The 24,003-nt window shown below is 36.1% G+C and overlaps 1 protein-coding gene across 1 annotated transcript in view; it reads right to left on the reverse strand.

The window, feature by feature from the left end:
* GALNTL6 (polypeptide N-acetylgalactosaminyltransferase like 6) overlaps positions 1–24,003 on the reverse strand; it is a 1,123,375-nt gene that overhangs the window by 710,879 nt on the left and 388,493 nt on the right. Inside the window, exon 3 of the mRNA XM_029938762.1 lies at positions 12,152–12,260. Within this exon, the coding sequence (XP_029794622.1) occupies positions 12,152–12,260 (109 nt within the window). The remainder of the gene's footprint in view (positions 1–12,151; positions 12,261–24,003) is intronic.

The following is a 24,003-nucleotide window of genomic DNA, read 5'->3' on the forward strand; positions in this document are numbered from 1 at the left end:
ACTGCTCTACCCAGGCACATTCTCACTTCTAGGGCATTTTGCCTGGATATACAATGAAGAAGGCAGTCGTTAGAAGAAAAGAAGAGCAGAAACAGTAGAAGCTGACTGAGATGCAGAAGACATAATTCCTCACCAGATAGGGAGAAAGAGCTTTTCTAAAGAGTTGTTCCTCGCTGTGCAGGTACAAAGCCACTGGGATATTACTAGTGCTACACTGTAGGCTGCCCAACTATCAGATTCCTCTGAACCCCAAGAAGGTTGCTTATGAAAGTATTTTCTTCTTTTTAGCACCTTTGGTTTATTGTTAAAATAAATGTCCATGAGCTGACTGACATTATCTGATTATGTGCCCTCCATTCCTTTCAATATGAAGGAACTAATTCATCATTATATTTAAAGAAATATTTAAAGGTATCTTTAAACAGTTTGAAAACATTACAGGGAATGTATATTTCATTTATTTTTAAAAAGTATTGCATTGTTATTTTTCAAATGCATTTTCTTCATTATTTTTTAAAAAATGACTACAAATATTCATAAAAAGAGGTAGCATTGCTCTTTTTTTAGTAGTTAAAAGTAACACCTTAATACAATTGTTTATGAACTTGAAAAAATATTCTATAAGTATTTATTAGTGTACTAATGTTTTTACAATATTATACATTTGATTAAAAATAAGTTAAATACAACTTATAATGGTTGAGATTTCTAACTAAAAGTTTATGCATGACTGCTTATTTTAACATAATAGTATATTGAAAAGGAAAATAGAATCATCTAACTTATGTTTACATCTGTAGTTCAATCTAAGTTACTGTGGTGGAGGAGGGGTCTCAGCTGTTCCCAGTGGTGAGATCTCACTGCCTGATGAACTAGCCTAGAGGTATCTGCTGGTTACATTTATTCTCTGGCAGATTTTCACATATTCACATTGTACCCAAGCAAGTAGTGGATTAGGGAAAGCAAGAGTATAGAACAACCAGTTGATGTCTATCTGGCATTGGTTCCCATTCTGATTTTAGAAACTTGTAGCTGAGTCTTTTTGAAAAAAGAACTATGTGAAGGAGCTGTTTTGTATGAGGATCTCTGGGAGAGGGTGAATTGCAAATTTAGTGCCTAGATGACAAAGTGCTATACAAAGTGAATAAAAGAGGAATTCCCCTGCCCATTTCTCTAGACAACAATCAAGTGCAGGGCTGTGAGAAAAATAGAATAATGCCTTAGGGACATGATGATGTGCTGCTTTAGGAGCACTGGAGACAGAGAGCCAGTGCAGGTAGCAATAAGATGCTGAACTTAAGTAGTTATCAACCATCAGTTGTCAATGTAGGGTCAGAGTAAATTAATAGGCATATTAATGGCTAGTAAACTTGCAGTTATTTTCAGGGAGCTCAGAAATTATGGTGAGGTTTTATCGAGAGGTTTTACAGAGAGAGTCCATGTACAGCGGAGAGCAAGGGTCAGAGAAACTGAGTCATCACCATTGAAATGGTCTCTTGTACACAGGTGAACGAGATACCGGGCAATTCAGGCTACATGTGTCATAGGTCGCAAAGAGTTGAAGCAGGCAGACACTAAAGAGATAAGAATAAGCATTTATAAAAACAAGGTTGTCCCAGAATTTTTTGGAGTAATGCATGCCATTAATTTGAAGGGTGTGTGTGTATGCATATATAATATTCTCACTTGATATATTTATGAAATATACATGTATAAAATCACATGCATAATGTGACACATGCATATGTATAAAATCACTTTTCTAATTTTGTTTCTTTATTTGAAAACTAGATTAATAATAGTTGGCCATTTGTACTAATAGGATTTTTGTAAGAAACATTGGGGAATGTGCAAGAAATCACTCTACTCATGTTAAGTCACTATGAAAATGCAAAGAATACAAAGATAAAATGTAGTATAAAGGGAAGAATAATATAGGATTTCTAGTAAAAAAATGGTAAGTGTTTGTCATAAGTATGTCACTGACTTTTCAAATTTGGAGAATACAATTAGTGTCATTGTTCTGGTTCTAAAAATGCTCACAATGCATATGTCAGAAGACTTATAAATATTTTATCAAGTTGCATGAAATATTTCTATTATTATAAAACACAAGAACTAAAATTTAAGTACCGATCAAATAATTTCTTGTTTATAAAACATTTGCTATAATTTCAAAAGTTATTCCTTGGTGTCCAGGTGGCTCAGTCAGCTGAGCGTCCAACTCCATTTCAAGTCATGATCTCATGGTTCGTGGGCTCAAGCCTTGCATCTGATAGCTCAGAGCCTGGAGGTTGCTTTGGAATCTGTGTTACTCCTCTCTCTGCAACTCCCTTGCGTGTGCTTTCACTCCCTCTCAAATATAAATAAACATTTTTTAAAAAGTTATTCTTCAATTATTACACTCTCTGTAATACAAAATAAAAAGAATTTCATATGCATAAGTGGGAATATATATATATGTGTGTGTATATATAATATATATATCCCTATAATATGCACTATTAAATTCTATTTGATTATTATCTAGGTCAATGTCTATTGAGTTAATCTAGTAATTCTAGTCCAATAATGAATTTGGATCCCTTAGGCTCAGTTGGTCACCATGGAAATTCAAATAATTATTAAATGCCTGATAATAATAATTTCTTTGTGATCTTTCTTGGTCATTTTACATCAGTAAACCAAACACTGTATTAAATTAAATATTTTATCTATCAAATCTATTTTTCCATTATATTATAATGTCTATGATTCATAAATAATTTGTTTGCTATACATATTTTGGAACAGATATTTTCCTTTAAAATCAAACAATCCTATTCTGAGCCCCTAGTACTCCTGAGGATCATTTATCTCATGTTTCTATGACTACTAAGTGTCAGATGGCCCAGTTGCTTTCATTGGGCATGAAGGCTGCTCAAAAACTGCTGCTATTCACTCAGAGAGCATCAAGTCAAACTGGCATTTATGGTCCTGAAGTCAATGTCTAGAAAGTGGTGCCATCAGTCTCTGGTGTTGGCACTTTCCCTCCTGCATTGGGTAAACACACACATTTCCTGTACGGCCCTCATTAGATAATGGAGCCAAGAAGGCCCAGAGCTCATTACTGAAATATTTGTGCCAGATCCTGGATATGAATTTTGGAGGATGTTCAAATAATCACTTGAATCTCTATGAATTATACCTAAAATACAATGCCATAATGATAATTTAGGCTTGAATGAATTACAGTCCCTCAAATCATGTGGAACTCTCAGTTACCATAGCATTATCGTGTTGTAAATCTTTGTTACCATCATAAGTGTGACATCAGAGTCCCAGATCACCAAAATTTTATTCTATTTTTTGTTCTCTTACTCTTCTTCATGAAACTTATATATATTGAATAAGTACATAAACTGTATTACACTAAATGTAAGGATTTTTCTAACACCTACTAAAAATGAAAGCCAGGGCCACCTGGGTGGCTCAGTTGGTTAAGCATCCAATTTCGACTCAGGTCATGGGCTCACAGTTTGTGAGTCTGAGCCTCGTGTCGGGCTCTGTGCTGACAGCTCAGAGCCTGGGGTATGCTTTGGATTCTGTGTCTTCCTCTCTTTCTGCCCCTTGCCCACTTGCTCTCTCTCTCTCTCTCTCTCTCAAAAGTAAACAAACAGACAAACAAACAAACAAATAAATAAAAATGAAACACAGCAAAAATAACAAATCTAAGTTCATGGAGTTTCAAGATTTACTAATAACAGAAAGATTATTACCATTAGAGTTAGATTATAAATAGTGGGTATTAGAGTTTTCTGTGTGATAAGCTGATAGAAAATACAAAACTATACTTCACAGTTTACTTCGAAGTTCTACAGGAAAGTGTTATAACTGGAAAGAACAAAATTGAGTGCAAGACTTCAGAGAAATGAATGGCAGGCATAAAATCAATTTAACCTTAGTTTACTTGATTCATTTAGATTCAAATCCTTTGCTTTACTAGATATTTCTCATCTTTTCCTTCTTGGCTCTTATCAGACATCATCTTTCTTCAGCAGAACATTTTCCCACTTCTTCATGACCAAGGATTATGATCTACTCATATACTCCCCCTAGGTGTGGAGCATTTATAGTCAGAAAAAAATTGATAATAATCACAACTACCATATGAAAGCGACTTTTAACAAAACACAAGCAAAATACTGGGTTGGAAACAGGTTCAGGACATATGCCTACATAATGTTTGTCTAGTAATAATAAAACCTAAAGTCCAGTTAGCTTAATTACATAACTTAATTAACACATAAAATAACTGTGTAATAGGTGCTATCATTAAACCACATTTTACTAATGTGAAAAATAAGATCAATTAATTTTATGCACACTTCCCCAAGGGAAGCTATTTTCTCTAAACAGATATTCTGAGTTTTGCAAAAGCCAGGTAAATTGAATTATTTTAAAAGTTAATTTTCTATTATTTTTAATACAAACACATTGAAGTGTAATAAATCTCCTGAGATATTTCTACGGCTATTTTTATATTATAATATTGAAAGGGTTTTTCCCCTAATGTCACTAAATTCAGTTTCAACTAAATTTTTTTCTATTATTAGACATATAAATGATACATCTCAACAGAATGCTCATAATCTTTTCACTTCCATTTTACATTTTCATTATTATACAATAACTGTCAAAGGAAATATACCATTAAAAGTTAATTTTAACCTAATGAATAATAATGAATGCTATTTTGGTAATACTTCCCAAAGTTGACCAAAGGTCTCATTATGAAATCTATTGAGAACATATCATTGACATATAAAATATTTGGAAATTATTAACAATAAACAATGACCATTGTTGCTAATAATTTAAAAAAAGATGCCAGATACTGGTTTTAAAGGACATGAGGCATCAATTAAAAATGCCCAGGAGCCAGGGGCACCTGGGTGGCTCAGTCAGTTGAGCATCTGACTTCAGCTCAGGTCATGATCTCACAGTCTGTGAGTTCAAGCTCCATGTAGGGCTCTGCACTGACAGCTCAAAGCCTGAAATCTGCTTCAGATTCTGTGTCTCCCTCTTTTTCTGCCCTTCCCCAGCTTGCTCTCTCTCTCTTTCTCAAAAATAAACATTAAAAAATCTTTACTGAAAATGACCAGCAGCCATTGTAGTTACAGCAAAATTACCTTTTTTTGTTTTTTATTTTTAACCTCCTGAATGCAAAGTAATTACAGTATCTCCCAGATGAAGCACATTTCTGTTTCCCATTCTGTTTGGTTGGCAATCTTGTTCAATTATGCAGAATAATGACATTTAAGAGCAAAATGGGTCCCTAATCAACACTAAAGTGAGCTGTTGTTTAAAGGAACATAGAAAAGCCTACTATTAATCATTTTAAAGTATGGTACATTTCTACTTCTCAAGTAGTGTTTTAATTCATACTCTTTATATGTTTTGCTATGGAAATTCACAACGATTAATATGAACATCTGGTAACTTTGATCGTAAGGCTTAAGGGGATCATGGATGCAATCTCCAGAAGAGAAAAGTAGCAAACATGTTGTTTCAGGTTTTCATAATCTCTTATACGGGAGTGTCATTATTCAAAAACCCCAATTCAGTAATTCAAGATCATATTGCAATTTAGAGCCCTTGGGCAAGTGATTATATTTCAAGGAATCATAAAAATTTTAATTCTTTAAATACATATGTGTGTAAATAGATACATAATTGCTATAAAATTAAGTAGGATAAAGGAATAGAAAGTGAATGAAAAGGACTATATCTATATATGATAATGTGGTGATTGGCATGTATGTATGTCTAATCTAGAGATATATAGTTTTGTGATCTTACTGAAGGAAACGCTGCATTGGAAGATATGAATTATGAGTGTTCCAAATAGCAGGAATAGTAAGCAAAAAGGCCTGCAACCAATGTGGGCGGTGGAGAGACTGAACATCAATTGACTGAATGTCAGTCAGTAGGAGACCAGGATGACCAGGACAGTGACAGTCAGGAGTAGATCATGTTGGATCTCATAATCATGGAAGAGGCTTGGATTTAATTTTGAATATGACATGTAGCATTTATAGGCTTTTGATCAAAGGAGTCAAATGATCTGATCAAGTTACATATTTGTAGAAGATCCCTCTGGCTGCTATTTGAAGAGCTGACTATGGGAAAAGGACTATGGAAAAAAGTTGGGAGGCTACTGAAATACTTTAGGTAAGAAAGATCAATGGTTTGATGTCAATAACAGTGAAATCTCTTTCAACCACGTTGCACACTTTGTAAGAGCCACTGTATTTCATTTTTGTGTATTTTTTCTCGAGTTTGGAGCAGTATTTGAAATATAGTGACATTGAAAGGTATTTTTTGAAAAAGTGAATGATAAGTGAATAGAATAAGACTTAACAAAAACTTTGACTATTCAAAACTATGATTAACTAAGACAAATGGAAGCAGTGAAAAGTTAGATATAATTTCTTAAGATTCTTGACGCTTACAGGAGAATGTGTGAGTTGATATGATTATATGAGGGGATAATCCATTTCAAAGAAATAGATCAAATACTAGAGTTGAGAATAGCTTTTTCCATGTTAAGTTCACACAAAGTGAAATCCCAAAACCAGTGATAAACATAGTGAAAATATTTAAAGTTGAATTAAAAAGAAGACTAGACTGTACAGGAAATCTTTCAAATTTCAAAACTAAAAATAAGTGCTTTCTAGAAATAACAGATGAATTGTCTTAAAATGATTTCATAAAACATGGACATATGTGCAAATGCATGCACACATACGCACCACTCTGGATGGACTGCATGAAAGGATGTTTTTACCACTTAGAGAAAGATGTTATAAGAATTAGGAAACATCATATATTAAATAAGAAACAGCCAACTGCATTTTCTTCTCAACATCTGGTACAAGTTATTAGATCCATAGATCGAGGATATGTCACAGGCAGACTTTTGATTTCAGAAATATATTTACCTTTTTTTAAAGTTATATATGGAGAAATGTCAACTGCATAGCTTTTTAGCTGCTAGAGCAATTATACTAAATAATGTATAACACAACAATATATAATGAATAACATATCATTATCAATTTATATATTGTCTTTTATATATCAAAGGAATCCCTATTTCAGTTCCTTCCATTCAACTTCTATGAATCATTTGAATGATTTTCAAAAAGCAAGCTCTTCAATTTTCAAATATAGTACAACTCAGAAGGATAGCTAAACTGTTAAAAGATGAAATCTAGTGTCAATAAATTCTCAAATGAGAATCTGATGCTGAAACTAACTTAATGAAACACAATAGGATTATATATAGAACATGCATGATTAGAATAAATAGTCATGCTAAAAATACGACTGACTTTATGAAAAGAAGTCAGACAAATAACTGAATGAGGGCGACTTTATCTGATATCAGGGTAGACCTTTATCCCTTCAAATTTGGTTTACCTCTTCCAGGAAGGCTTCCTGACTCGAAAGTGCTATGTGGATACACTTCTTCTATGGTTAAATTAGTTTGGTTAATACTAATCTGAAAACAAAGAAGATTAAGAAATAGTGAAAGCTCTGTGTTTCTTTGGACATTTAGTTAGAATTATTCTTCTAACAAATTCAAAGAACCCTTCAAATTTAATATAACTTTACAAGTACAGATGTACCAGAAAATAACCCCAATGCTATGCCTAAGGTCTTAGAGTTTATCTTTCAATTGTTTTTTTCTGGTTTTATTTTTTAATGCAAGAAATGTGCATTTCCTAAAAGATGAAAGGAATACCTTCCTCATTACTCACCTTGTGAGTTAAACAGCATGCCCTCCCAATAAATTACTTACTAACTAAAAACAGGTATTTAAAATGCCCAATTTCAAAAATTACCATATATGTCTCAAATATGTAATTTCCAGAACAAAACATAAACAATATTAATAATAACACTAAAAAAGACATTTAATGAAATGCACTTAAAAGTATATATGCTAATATACTTTTAAAATATTATTGAGATTTTTTATTAAGAGGTAATTTCTGGATTTTTTTAATTTTTAAGATAACCTCAGTATTTAAATAGGCCAGACATTTCAAAACATAACTAAATATAACTAAAACTTTAAAAAACAAATATAAGACACTGGGCCACAGAGCAGTGCTATGCACTATGTACTTAGGAGGAAATCTAGAGTCCTAAATGTGTCGTCTACAGGAGAAGAGAGGATGAAATTAAGGGGCTATAAACTTATTTTTAAAAATTAGAAAAAATACAGTAGGGAAATAAAGTCAAAGAAAAGAAATAATACATATAAGGCTGTAAATCTATGAGAAAAATATAATAGATAAAGTAAAAAACTGGTTTTTTAGATGATTGATAAAATTGACAAGTGCTTGGTTTTTAATAAAGAAGAAATGAAAAAGGTACAAATGATATTTGAAAGAAAGAACAACATAAATTTAAGCATTGCAAGCATTATGAGATATCTGAAGGCATTATGAATAAATTGGTTAATAAATATGAACACTTAGAAGTAATGGACAAATTGATAGAAAAATACAATTAATTCCAGGAGAAATAGACAATCAACGAGTGCTATAACTATTTTAAAAGTTTAACCTAGTAGTTGCATTCTTTTCTCCAAGAAAGTTCAGAACCAGATAGCTTCACCCACAAGGTCTCCATAATCATCACAAAGATGCAATTCGCATATGCAGCAAGGAATTACAAAGCGTAGAAAGATAGAAATTATTATTCAAGTGATTTATGAAGCTATCATTATGCTGTTACCCAAAGCTCTATGAGAAAAAAAAATGTGTCTTATATTCATTAATGAACAAAGATTCAAAAAAGCTAAATAAAATATTAGCAAACTAAATCCAGTAATAAATAAAAATACAAATTTAGTCTGGATTTGGAAATTTGATTTCCATTCCAAAATAAATAGAAATAATTTACCCAAATAACAGATTAAAGGAGAAAATTTATCTTATTATCTATTTCAAACAAAAAACCTCTGATAAAAGCAATATTCATGTAGGTTTAAACAAAAATATGCCAGACTCTCAGTAAACTAGCTCCAGAAGGCTTAGCAATCATAATAAAGTGTATTTTCATTAAATAGATAAAATCTTAAAGTAAGCGTCTAATTCATGACAGTCAGAATTAGAACAAGTCAAGATTTGCCACCCAAAACCACTATGTACCATTTACTGGGATACCAAGCAAAGACAGTAAGTAACAACTAAACAAAAAGAACAAAAATTATAAGATTTAGAATGGAAGGAAAAAAAAATCAGGCGCTGTCATTCCTTGTAGATATTATGACCTATCTATACTGAAAATTCAAGCTAACCTCCGGTAAGTAAGTATAATTAATAGAGGGTTTAGAAAGTTTTCAAGTTCAAGAAATATTAAAATGTATGAACATTCTATCTACCAGTTACAAACAATGTGGAATTTCAATAAAATCAATAACATGTATGATACCCATATAACATTGGTTTTCTAGGAATAACACTAAAAACATGTGAGGATAAAATTATGAACACATCGCTAAAGATAATAAATAAACAGCAAGTAAATATCATATATGCCATAGAATCGAAGATTCAATATTGAAAAAAAAGTCAATTATCTCTTAATTAATCTGTACCCCAGAACCATATACAAAAATATTTAGAGCAACATTATATATAATGACCAAAACCCAGGAACTCCCAAATGCCCATGAAGAGGAGAATGTTGTAGAAAATTAAACAATAATAGAAATAGTTAATAAAAATCTACACAGATGCTCCTTTTTCTTGACTTGGATATTAAGAACAGAGATGTTTGACTATGTATGTACCTACTGGTATATGTGTGTGTGTGTGTGTGTGTGTGTGTGTGTGTGTGTGTGTAGCCTTATTTATATTTCATATAATTTTTTTAAATTTTTAATGTTTTTTACTTATTTTTGAGATACCGAGAGAGACAGTGCGAGCAGGGGAGGGTCAGAGAGACAGGGAGACACAGAATCTGAAGCAGGCTGCAGGCTCTGAGCTGTCAGCACAGAGCCCGATGTGGGGCTCGAATCCTTGAAACCATGAGATCATGACCTGAGCCAAAGCCAGACGCTTAAACGACTGAGCCACCCAGGTGCCCCTATATTTCATATGATTTTAAAAATTATGAATTTTAGTCTATTTCAGTTGTCATGTATCTTCCAGCAAATCATATAACATCTTATCACTTAAAAGTTCTCTAATTCCATAGAAAATTTATGCTTTAGAAAATTTGTTATATTACCAATTTTCTTTGTAGGCCAACTTTCCCTTGGCCCAAGTAAGATGAGGACAAAAACAGCATGCTTATACAGGAGGCAGAAAGAATGGCATAAAGCAGAGATAAATGTTAAGTACTGGATGTTTATCTAAAACCCATCAGTACAAGTGAAGGCTAGGCATACCAAATCAAGTGAAAGAAATTGAGGTGAATTAATAACTATAGTTATCACTAGCTGAGTATCTAATATATCCAAATAACTGGCCAATTACTTTAGGAATATTATCTGTATTCTTTAGAACAATTCTGCAAAGTATAACATCAGAAAGATAAATTCATTTGCCACTTTTATAGCTCATGTACAGAAAAGATGGACTATGAACCCAGGTGCGTCTCTCCCTCACATATGTCATTACTCCACATTGCCCAAATATTACTATTTAATGTCTGACAGCGGGGTGTAATGGAGCATGATAAGACCTGATTTTTAATCTAGTTCTGCAAATTATGATATTTGGCCTTGAGTGATATTTAATAAATTCTTAAGGACCCAGTTCCATATTTTTTTCTTTTCTTTTTTTTTTATAAATTGGGGATAATAATGCCTATTAGAGTAATTATGAGGTTTAAACAAAATTCCTATGTAAAGTACCTACTACAAAATATCTATTCATTAAATTGAAGTTTCAGTTAATTAAATTATGTGAACTTCCCCCCAAATTTTCAGCATCCTGGAGTTAGAAAGAGAAACAGATGGTTGGATTAATACAGAGTTTATTGAGAAAATAGAAGGAAAAGATAAGAGAGCTGGAAAAGTGAGGATACTGGTAAGGAACTCACTTTCATGACCATTCATGGGGTCATGGGCAAATGGGGAGTTAATGAGAGCTGGCAGAGCTTGGTTCTCTGACAAACAGAGAACATTCTCGGGATGAGCAGCTTTAATGAAGTTCGGGCTAGAGAGGAGTTTATTTGGAGAAAAGGAGTAGAGGAAGAAAATGAAAGATAATTAGGTCAACCACAACTGATCCAGAGCAAAGAACATGTCACAGCCTACTCAATTTCATAGCTATTTAAATAGTCCCAATCCAGTTTTCCTGATAGGATAATCTATGAGAAAAGTTAGCCAGGAGGACCTCATATTGCACATGGTCACAGTTTTGCTGCTGATTTGACTTGGAATGCAGTGTCTCACTGCTGTTCAGATGTCTTTACCAAATAAGGGCTTCCCTAGTTCTATGACATGCTCACTGTGAAAGAAACAGAGCTCCTCCAGTTGAGTAAAAGCATATGGACTTCCTACCATATGTTAGTCGTGTTCACTTATTTCTAATTATATACCTTTCGGAATCCCTGTTTCCAACAACCTAATTTTACTGTTCTACGAAGACTTATTTTCTCCTATACTTTTTCCAAGAACTAAAATGTTTTCTCTATCTCTATCTAGCTCATGTGATCCACCAAATTACTGTACCCCTGCCAAGGTCTAGAAATGTGGTGCCCCCTCAATATTGTGCACTTTTAGACATACATCCAGCTCTAACAAGCAAATCAAGCTCAAGACAGATGTCAACCAAGTCAAGCCTCACTGATAAATCTTAAGATATCCCCAGAAATTATTAAAAAGCAGTTTGGAAATATAAAGTATTATAGATTTCTAAAACTTGTATGACTTCTTCTTCAGCTGATATTGTGAAGGCTATTCATTATTTGTTCTCTCTCAGAAATGTGAAATTGTTTTAATTCTGTCCAGCGTTGACTTCCAACAGCCCCATGAGACATACCTTACTGTAAGCAGAAGAAATGCTAATCCGAGGCTCTTTAAGTGACAAATGAGACACTGCAGTTAGTAAAGTCACACTTTGGCTTACACTGAACTTCATACCTGAGCGCATAGCCTCTTTCTGAATGCTTTCATAGTCATGCCAGTCCTTTCTTCTCAAACCATCTGTCCATGCATAGAATTGCCCTTCTCCCAGGCCCAGTGGAAATGTCTGTGGAAAAGGAAAGTATTCAGAGCATAAAAAGGAGGTACTTCCGTTTGCATGGTAGGTAAACACAGCCAAGCACATAATAGGCAATCAAAGAATATTTGTTGAATAAGTGATTCTTCTGAGTATACTGAAAAGAAAGCTATTGCTAGTGACAAGGTTAACATACATTTTAAAATCCTTTTCCAGCTTTAAAAATGAGAGCATGTATCATCCACAACCTCTACCATTTCCTATTTTATTTCATCCAGAGATATTAGTAACTCCGTGTATCACCTCCTCTGAACATAATACTAGAAATGGTTTTAAGTGGAATTAATTTTGTTTGTGATTTGTACAGTTTCATTCATTTTGATCAAGTATTTTTGAATGGCCTTATTAGCAACCACTCACTGAATATTCACTTGGAGCCAAACACGAAGCTAAATGCTCTTTGTTCAAAAGATTGTTTAATCTTTATGATAGTTTTTGGTTGTAAACCTACATTTTCCTGCCAATATAAGTAGGGCCCAGAGAACTAAGATAGCTTGATTTAAAGCACAGTACTAACGTTAGACCAAAATTGTGGTCTTAACAACTATTAATACTGTCTCTCATCTAGATTTCTGCTAAAGTATAGGACATGGTTACACTTGCAGTTGAAATTATCACCTACTCAACAAGTATAGTCACAACATATGTTTTTTGCTTTGGTAAAACTCAATATGTTCCAATGTCAACTTGAAGATTATATTTGTCCACATTGCTGAAACTACTTCTTTTTTTGGTGTTTATTTTTGGTAACAAGAAACAAATGTTTTGAATGAAATTTATTTTCACAATCTTAATACTCATTGTAAAATAAAGTTTTCATATTCACATTTCATTTTTCTTTTATTTGGTTTATTTTTGAAATAAATACTACATCTACAGGATGGAGACAAAAATATAAAGTTTCAAACTATATAAAGCAAAAGATGAATAATTTCAGTGAGGACATTTTACTTTAAGAGGGTTTCCAAAGAAAATAAAATGCCTTCTTTCTTAGTTTGAAACAGTACAACTGCTGTGCTTATGAACACACATAAAGGATCCACTAGTTTAAAAGGACGAAAATGGGGCTTAACATTAAAAAAGTACTTAAAATCAGAAGAAAGATTTGCCAAGTCAGATGACTATCATCTATATATTTAAAGCAATTTGTTACTAGCGTGGTTATTTCAAGAAAATGAAAATAATAGAGGAATAAATAATAAGGATGATGAGCTTATATAAAATATTAAGGATAATAAGGATAAATTTTAAAAGGGGGTGACAATAAAGAGAAGTTATGGAAAAATTAAATAAAATAATATATTAAAAATAGAAGAAAATAGGAAAAAAACAATGTTGGAAAAATCAGGCTTATAATAGCAAACGTTAGAAAAAAATGGCATGTATTTTTCATAATTGATATTGATTTCGTAATTAGAAATTTTACCAAAACTCAGCTATGAATAAGAAGTTTTAAATAATCAAATAACTTTCAAAATACAAAACTCAGGAGCACCTGAGTGGCTCAGTTGGTTAAGTGTCTGACTTTGGCTCAGGTTATAATTTCATGGTTTGTGAGTTTGAGCTCTGCGTTGGGCTCTGTGCTGACAGCTCAGAGCCTGGAGCCTGCTCCAGATCTTGTGTCTTCCTCTCTCTCTGCCCTTCCCCCATTCATGCTCTGTTTCTCTCTCAAAAGTAAATAAAATTTTTTTAAATAATAAAAATAAAATACAATACTCATTTTTTTCAAACTTGCATTTACAATAATAAATACTTAGTAGTAATGAAAATCTCTTACCATAATTTGACAATACCAATTTATAAACATTTTCAGATTAAAATAGATAATTTAAAAATCAGTTTTGGCATAAAACCTGGAGATATTCTTGTGCAAACTCCAAATTTGCAAAACTCTCTCTGGTTACCTGTTGGTTCACAAACGGGTCCCGAACAAGGAGGGCAAGGAGAGACAAACGAAGGAGGCAGCCCCTCCAGTTTGGTAGAAGACAGAGGTATTAAGCAAGGGGACTTATATTCAAGGCTTGTCTTGGGTGCCACAAGACAAGAAGGTCCTTGCACAGACCCACGAGAACCTTCCAAGTTTATGCAGAGGACTTAACTGGTCTTAGTCACATATGCAGTACAATAGTCTAAACAATACCCTACTCTCTCAGGAGTATTTTTTAAAACAGCTCTTCGCATGGGACCAGTAGGTGGAATGCTCATTCCAAGGACAAGGGAGAGGTGAGATGCCTCGATTGCCCAGGTCCCATTCTCCAGTCAGCCAGTGGTCATGTTCTCAGGAAAACCTCCTCCAACACTTCCCCCATCTTGACCAGCTCTCACAATCTAACACATGCCTCCTTTTCTCCAATGTGCCCAATGCAGTCAGCAAGAGTTTTGTTAGCATGGAAGTGGCTCATTTGGTGGGTATCTGGCTACTTTTGAGGCAGAGGTCATGGCAACAATATAGGCACATACAAGTGAAAACACACTTTTAGATAATGATTCCCAAAATAAGTAAACTTCTCCCCCCCCCCCACCAAGAGCCTCATGATCACAACCATTGATTTACTAAGTCCTCCAGGCTGGGGGTTAGATTACTCAGGATGTTTACTTACATCTTCATGTGATTTAATAAACAGAGGTTAGCAGACTTCTCAGGTGTGTGAGCACACACCATTGTGTTTGGATAATGACACAGGCACTTCCTTGCAAGGCAGTAATAATGCCCAAGGCCACACTATTATGGAGGACAGCTTCCTTTTTAAGGCTTGCTGGGTGAGTTTAGTGAGGACTTCTATGTGTACTACAATGTCCTTCAGGCCAATGGAGGAAACAAAGATGGGAGGCAAATGACTATGCCATTGAAGAACGGAATGTAGCCACCTGGCCTTGGAAAAAGAGAGGTTGGCAGTTTTTAGGAATGTGACCTGCTGCTTTCATTGTTCATTTTCCCTTTCTACCAACCCTACTGTTTTGGGGTTATAAAGGAGCTGAAATCTTTATTCAGTGCCATATTCTTTCACTCCATCTTGCACATCACAACCTTTGAAATGTAATCCACAATCACCATCTACTCAACAAAGGCATCCATACATGATAGTCAGCTTCTCTAATTTTCTAATGGTGGTAGCCTGGTTTGCACAGCAACTGTGCGAAGCTAGGGTTAAGCCAGAGGCAGTGTCCACACAAACTAAGGTATATTTAGAAACCTCACTTAGAAGGAGGAGGCCAATAAAATCAACTTGCTAATATCTCACTGTTTGGGAATGATGTTGTTTGGGAAGTCTGCCCCAGTTCCTTTGGCAGTTGGCTTAGGCATTGTTTAGTACATACAGAACCTGCTGCTACTGCATTAAACAAGTCACTGTATTTCAAGGCCCATACATCATCTTTGGCAATATACCATCTCACCCAGGGACTATGGTGGTTGCTCTTTATATGCAACCAATCTGCTGTATCTACTGAAGGGTCAGTTTATGGCTCCTGCTTAAGCTAGGGCATCAGCTTGATGACTGTCAGGGGGTATTAGAGCCTCTATGATCCCAGACTTGGAAGACAGTGAGGTTTGCTTCAGGCTGTTGCAGGTAAACCAAAATGTGTTCCACATATCCTGACTCCGCATGGCATATTCAGGATCATTCACCCTTCAGCTTCCCATTGTCCATGCTAAAGGGTTAATCCCGCTAGAACAATCCAACTGTCAGTGCAAAGGGTTAAAGGCCAACCCTCATAAGTGATCACCAGACAAACTGCGGTGAGTTTAGCCTATTGGTTACTGTGGTTCGTTTCTGTGTCCATCCAGATGGTGTCAGGGTTCCACTGAATAGCAACTGCAATCTCTGTGGCTAGATTGCCCTGACTAGATCAATCACTGGGAGTGTCCCCTGCTCCCTCTCTACTGGTCCTGGAGGCCAACAGAGGAATAGGGGCAGGGGGATTTGGAGCATCTACATCCTCTGCATAGCCTAGTAGTACCTGCATTTCTAGAGACAGTGGGCTGGTGGACAGGGTGCTCCTATGCTGTAAACAGGTACGTCACTTAGTCGGAGTGGGAGTTTGAGCCAAGGCAGAAGTGGGTCAATTAAACATATTCTCAAACCATCCTTTGACAGGAGGAAAGTTCTTACCACAACATGCTGTCTTTGTGAGAGGCTCTATCTGGAGAAATGCTGCTAGGAGTTATTGACCTAAGCAGCGGGGGAAGGGGGGTTCTATCAGGCTTCTGCTCCCTTCCAGAGCTGTGGCAAAAATCCGAGGGCACTCTCTCCTTCCGTTGTCTCTGCCATAGTGTCCAACTCATACCTTCTAGAGTCGCAGACACATCTAACTCAAATGGCAGCCCTGCTTGGGAGATACCCAGAGTTTAATCTGCTTCACCAGTAGTTTTGCCTTCTCAAAGGGGGCTTGTTGCTCTGAGACCCAGTCCTACACATGCCCTTTCTTGACAAGGCAGTATAAGGGATGGAGAAATTGGGCCATATGAGGAATAAACACCTCCCCAGAATGCCAAATCCCTATAAAGGCTTGTGCCTCTTTCATGTTTTCAGGGGTTAGAGAGGCTTTTCAATCACAGCTTCTGGGACAACATATGTTATATCTAACCAGATGACTTCCAGAAACTTTATGGTGGTGCCTGGGCCTTGAATTTTATGTGGGTTCACTGCCTATTTTCTCCCTTGCAGATGTTCCAGCAAAAAATCTGCAAAGTGTCCTGCCACAGAGGGAAGGCTTCACTTGTTAAAATTACATCAATGTAATGAGCACATTTCATTGAGTGGAAAAGGAAAACAGGAACAGAGCTTGGGCTGCCATCCCATGATGTATTGTGGGCCTGTGCCAATAGCCTTGAGGAAGCACTTGAGAAGTCCACTATCGTCCTTCCCACCTGAAGGCAAATTGATCTTGTGATTCAGTAGCCAGGAGTATACTGGAAAGAAAACATTGCTAAGTCCAGTACTGAATGATATATTCCTAGGACTGTAGCCAATGTATCTAAGATGGTGTCAACTGGTCACAGTCACATGGCTTGGAAGCACTACGTTATTTAATTCTCAGTAGTCCATGGCCATCAGCCATGAGCTGTTTGGCTTTTATATGGGCCTTAACAGGTTGTTGAAAGCACTGTGGACCGGGCATACAACAGCCACTTGATACAGTGCTTGGATAATTTGTCATATTTCTTTATGTCCCTAGGCAAAGTTTTTATAGTTTATTTTTTGAGTCAGAGAGAGACAGAGCAGTAGAGAGAGAGGGGCAGAGAGAGAGGGAGGCACTATTTTTGAAACAAGCTCCAGGCTCTGAGCTGTCAGCACAGAACCCGACGTGAGGCTCAAACCCACAAACAAGATCATGACCTGAGCTGAAGTCAGATGCTTAACCAACCCAAGCACTGCCCCCCGCCCCCAGCAATTTATGTTGACAATTACCAATTTTCATGTGAATTGACAGACTTTCTGGTTCCCAGTTGGTGTTATTCCTCAGTATTGGTCTGATTGTTCTAACCCAGATGTAGAATTCATCCATAAAGGTTTTTGTAGAATTTGACCTTATAAGACATCAATATATTCCCTGGTATAAAAGAGATTAAAAAAAATCTCATTCTCAGGGCAGGGGAGATGAGGGGTAAGGAAAACCCAATTGCAGTGTTAAAGGGATCTGCCTGACTTCAACCATTTGCCTTCCATAACCACTTAGGGGACTTCTATAACCACTGAGGGTTACTATGGATGAGAAAATATTCATCTCAATATCAACCAGACCCATGATCTTTCATTTCTGGGGGACCCATGAATAGTACACTCAACATGAAGCTTTGGATGGCCTCCAATAGCTCTTGCCTGGAGGCTATTTTGGCCTGCATCCTACACCTGGGGCATGGGGGACACCACTCCAAACACAACTGTATCCCTGAGGCCTCTGCTGGAACTGGTGGAGCATTAGGGGCAGTAGGTACAAGTCGGGGTGGATCTGAACTGTTGTTCATGTTTTAAGGCTTTCCACAGACTGACCCACCCAGCAACAATGAGGTCAAACTACATTTGTTTTTGGGTTATAGCTAACTGACTGGGATAGCCTTTTGAGTTTCAAGTTCCCTCTCTGTCTCCAGGTCTCTCTCACAGTATTCCTGGGATTTGTCAGTTTCCCCCAGATCAGTAATGGATTGCCCAATGTCATAAATGTCTTATCCCATGACTAGGTTCAGCATGGATATCAATGTTACATACCAAATGCTGGCAGTGGACTGGAGAAACTTGGCCTTGATTCTTGCAATGAATGGGGCCTATCCCATTTTCAACTCCTTAAGTGTTTGCTGTACCTCCTCTATAGATTCCAGTTCCAGGGTTGTATGTACACAGGGAGATTGTCTCACTGGATGAAGCCTTCCCACAGGCTAGAAAATCCACACTATAACGGGGTGAGTTCCTTGAACCCCCCTGAGAGCACTGCCAGAACGTAGAGTGTGCAGTGCTGTTTTGTTCATTTTCTCTGCCTTCTGCCTGGTCAGAGAGGTGCTCCATTACCAAACCCCACACATAGCCATGCTGACCATACGTGGACACGTTCCCTGACCTTTTGCTAGAACTTGGCAACTGTATCAGTAAGCTCAGCAGGAGTATATTGTCTGATCAAGAACCTTTCCTTAATTGGGGGAAGCCCCAGCCAGTGTTGCCGTGACTTTGCTTTTCTCTAGTTACAGGTCAGACACATGGGCATTTTGTCTGTTTTACCATAAATCATGACATTAGCCTCTTCTTTGCCCTCTTCCCTTGCCAAGGGATTCCACCTCCTAGAATCCTAAATAAGCTTTGTCAGAAGCCCATGCCTTAATCCACACAGCTCGGGCCCTCCTAGCTTTGCAAAATGGCACACTAAGTCCTCCAATTTCTTATCCTGCTCTCCCACCTTGCCTGCCAGCCTCAAAGCTAGAAGAGTAGTGGAAACCGCACATCCTTCTCCAAACTCAGATATTCCAATTCTCTAACTCCAGTTGGACATAGGTGGTCACTGAATGGCCCATGGCAGAGGCCAGCTCTGCATTCTTCTTTCTCTGTCACAGTGCTCTACATGCACTTCCCCAAACAATCACATCAGAGCAGCCAGCATTTTCAGGAATCTTTGTGCTCACACAGTGGTCCACAACATCTAAAACACAGGCCACCCCTCCTCACATAGTGGTCTACAGCCAACGTGCAACTTTCCCCTCAACTGCCTCCTTCCTAAAAACCACTTCTTGGCACTCCCAGCTGGCTTACCAATTGGCCGCATACATAGAAGACAGCAATCGATTGAAGAAAGAAGTTAACCACTCCCGACTGGTAGAGGGTGTGTTTAATATGCAAGGAATATGAGGCCCATCTTGTGTGCCACAAGACGTGTAGATCTCTGTACCCCACCACAAAGTCTTAAAAGTTTATATGGATACCATAACTGGGTTAAATCCAGGATATATTCAGTCCAAATAGTCTAATCAACACTTACTCTCCTTAAGCTATGCCCTTTAAACAGCTCCTAGTGTAGGGTTGGTGGTAGAAGGACAAGGGAGAAGTGAGGATCCTCCAACTGCAATGATCCAGCTTGAGGGCCCACCAGTGGTCATGTCCTCTCTGTCACCTCCTCCAATCTCACCAGGGACATTTTATTTCCCTTATTTTGATTCATTTGATACGAAATTTTTAGCAACTTGTAATACAAAGCCAACTGACAAAAGAGTTAATTGTCACTTTCTGCAGAAACTCTATGAAAATGACAGGAAAGCATCAGACGAATCAAGAAAGCAGGTAGTTGAATTAACAAAGTTTTTGTAAATGGCTGAGAATTACTGGGAAGGAAACATTTTTTAATGCCACTGAATTCTGAAAATATTTAAAATTGGAGGCATCATATATTTCTGAGGACAAGGATGAAGATCACAACAAAACGACTGACATTTTTACATGAAGCAATTAGACTCTCTTGGGTTCTCTTCCCAATTCCAACAAAGTGACTTCTGAGGCCCATCCACTGTGCTTCCCACCTGTAGAGTCGTGGATTTTGAAAGTGAGAAGTATGTTTTCAGGCTACTAGAAACCACTGAAAACAAGGATGCCAAGCAGTAGTGCAAATCAAGGTTCCATGTAAGTCTGTGTACCAAGAATCGTTAACCAAAGCTGTCTGCTTCCACATGGTTCCCAGAAAGCTGCCATCCCATTAAACTCTGGATAATTGAAACAGATATGGACACTGCTTCCAGGTATAGACACAGGCTGGTATGGGGAAGTCCTCCTCAACCCATAAATCTTTGTAGTAGTATTTTCACTACTTCCTTATGAGTATGAACAGGTAGCCAAGAATTACCAAGCATTTGGAAGAGCTTTGGACATAAAATTCAGAGGCCAAAATAAATAAAAGATATAATAAACTTCAAGGAAAGAGGCAATGTAAGGCTCAAAAAATATTCCCCCCAACATAAAAATCTAAATTCAATTCCCTCAGAGAGCTTTAAGAAAAAGTTCCACAATAGAAACAGAAATAAAAAGATTAATTTAAAAAAAAGCATTTAGAGAATTAAAAAAAAAGAGCTCTTGGAAAGTAAAAATGGATAGCAAGCATAGAATAATTAAGAAAGGCCAAAGGAACTCTAAGATTAAAAAAAAAAGACATAAGAAAGCCAGAGGCAAAGAAGAAAGAAAGACAGCAAAATGGCAGCAAGCCTAGAGAACATCCAGCCCTGAATGTGCAAGGAGGTTGGAAAGCAGCCCTAGAAAGTTTCTGTAAAACTACACACACACACACACACACAAATCAAATATACAAATTTACTTTTTGCCTATTTTTAAAAATCCATGGAAAGGAGAGTTACAATTCTTCTGAAGAGGCTGGGGTGAATTAATGAGACACACATAAAAATCTAGGCAAACGAAAACTGGGGCAATTAATAAGGCTAGAGGGAAAGATGTACAAGAAATAAAGTATAATCATAGCATACTATTTGATTTAGGTTTGAATACTCTTACCTAAATAATAGTTTAACTAAAACTGTTGTTATAACTATACCAGAGGTTGAGGGCAAGGGTGAAGAGAGACAGTTAAATACACATTTTCTATAACAGGAAAACAACATATAAAAGCAAAATGAAAGAAAAATCAAGTATCAGCAATACACACATGCTATCTATGATATGGATACATATAACAGGATAAAGATAGAAGATTGACATTGTTGACCTGGGTATTAAGAAATTACAAGGAGAGATAAATTGGCTAGGGGATTGCTGGTTGCCATGATAGGTTTTATATAGTCTTTATATTATGACTACATTTTAAAATTATTTGCAAGTACTACTTTATGTAAAAAAATAAATCTCAAATAAAATTTCTTACACATTTTGACAGTTATCAGTACTTTAGCAATGTGTATTAGCATCATGAGAATATTTTATGGTGGTAGAGGAATCACTTTAACCAGATCATCTGAAACAGTGTTTTAATACAGGCTACCCAAGGATTTCCTCCGCTAATACCTCTTCTTATCTGTATTAGTATTACGCACAGACCAGCAGCATCAGCATCACCTGGGAACCTGTTAGAAATACAACTCCCTGGTCCCAGCTCATGCCTGTTAAATCAGAAACTTTGAGAGGAGACACAGAAATCTATGTTTTAACAAGTTCTCCAGGTGATTCTGAGGCTTACTAAAGTTTGAGAACCACTAACCCATATGAATAGAAAAGTGATACAATTACCACCTTAAGAAAACATGTCAGACTTAGTCACAGATTGTGTGTCACAAACTCTTGAAGAATTTTTTCTTCTTTCTTTTTCTTTACAGGCCTGATAACCAATAAAAAGATTAAGTGTATTTGCATCCTTTTCACCTGCTAGAAAGGTAGGTGAATAAACCTTTGTCAGTCCTGGTACATTTGTATAGAACTACCTTGGTTCTGACAGCTTAGCCATCCAGTAAATGACCCATCAGTATTCCGACCTTTCCTTTCACATGAGCAATCTCCAGAGCTCAGATCCATTTGCTTCTCTCCCGGGTTATATCATGTGTCCTCTCTACGGCTACAGTAGTACAGATCCATTATCTATGACCTTGTAAAATAAATATAACAAGGATTGTACCTTCATGAGGCATATATTTCAGACCCATCATTCAGCTGGCCATTTATCTGTGAGCACCTTTTGTTTTTCACCTTGTAGACTTTTTATTCATTGCGATGTCACTACACGACAAATAATTAACTTGAAAATATTACCAGGGATGGAAGAGACAGAATCCATTAAGTAGAAACCATATGTAATAGACCTGAATCCTGGAGACTATTAAAAGTTAATATACTTGAGAACGGGTCATGAGAAAAGTTTCCAAGAGTAAAACATGACTCGTAGACAGTGTGTTCAGCAGATGTAGCAAACTCAAGCACTTTCTGGGGTCAGAAATGTGGCACAAATGGGTGAAAACTAGGGTGCGCCACTCTAAGAATTCATAGATCCTTGGGCTATCTAACTACTATATTTAACCACTGAATAATCTTAAAAACATGTCTCAGGGGCTGTCTACAAAACCCAGATAAATGAAGTATCTCACCCTCTATATTAAAGTAGTTTTATTTATTATAACTACAGATAGTGATGACACTGAAAATAGATACATTTGTAAATCACTATGAAGACAAGATGGTCTATATCCTAAAATTTATCGTATGTCTTATAAATCAAGAAAGAATGGACTTTCATTCTCACAATCAACATAAGCCAACCGTAAACCTACTGTCTACCTTAGAAGACAATATGATGTAGTAGAAGTAAGCTGGATCCGGAGCCGGAAGGGGTAAATTAAACTATGGTTTCAAACCATATGCACAAAAATCTACGTTTCATTTAGGTGCCTCAGTTATGAGATATGTGAATTCATATATGAAATTAGGATATCAAAAATAATACCTACCTTACTCACCTTAAAAAGTTCTTAAAGTAGCAAATCAGATAACATATATGAAAGCCCTTGAATTATCAAAAACTGATATAGAAGTGCCACTTATTTTTGCCATCAAGACTATTTTTTATAGATATTTGAGTTATTTCTATTGACCTTCAACAGTTATAACACAGTTGTAGGGAAAAAATTTATATACATTACACAAATACTAAATTATGTGAACCAAACTCTATGACAGTAGGTGTTAATAGCATATGGAGATGGGTGTGAAATCTTATATTTAGTGTGATTAAGTTTCTAAGCCACCTGGAAGATATTCTAAGCTAATAGAATTCTACAGAAAGAGCAATATCACAGATGGCATGGATGGGAAAAAGCAGATAAGGAACATTTATCCTTATACAAGTTTATTCATATGTGAGCCAGATTATGAACTGGAGTTCAGAAGTGTTAAGGTCACATAATTAAGTCTTCAAGATCACATAGCTAATAAGTGATAAACTAGAATACGAACTAAGTCTGTTTGCTTTTAAATCTTATGAATTACCAAAAAATAAATAAGCATGGAGACTTTTTATGACTCTCTCATCATTCAATTCTTCAAATTTTATTGTATAAAGTCATTTAAAAATGTTAGCAAATAAAAATAGAGAGATAAAGTGAAGATCAAAAAAAAATCTAAAGTCTTTATGCACTGGACCATAACAAGTCATTAAAGGCTCTCAAACTACAGGGTAATACAATGAAATGTTTTGTAGAGGTTAGTTTTGCTGCTCTCACATCCTTTTCCTTCCTGAGTCGAACCCA

Source organism: Suricata suricatta, chromosome 1, assembly GCF_006229205.1.
Source record: "Suricata suricatta isolate VVHF042 chromosome 1, meerkat_22Aug2017_6uvM2_HiC, whole genome shotgun sequence".
In the NCBI taxonomy this organism is placed as follows: Eukaryota; Metazoa; Chordata; class Mammalia; order Carnivora; family Herpestidae; genus Suricata; species Suricata suricatta.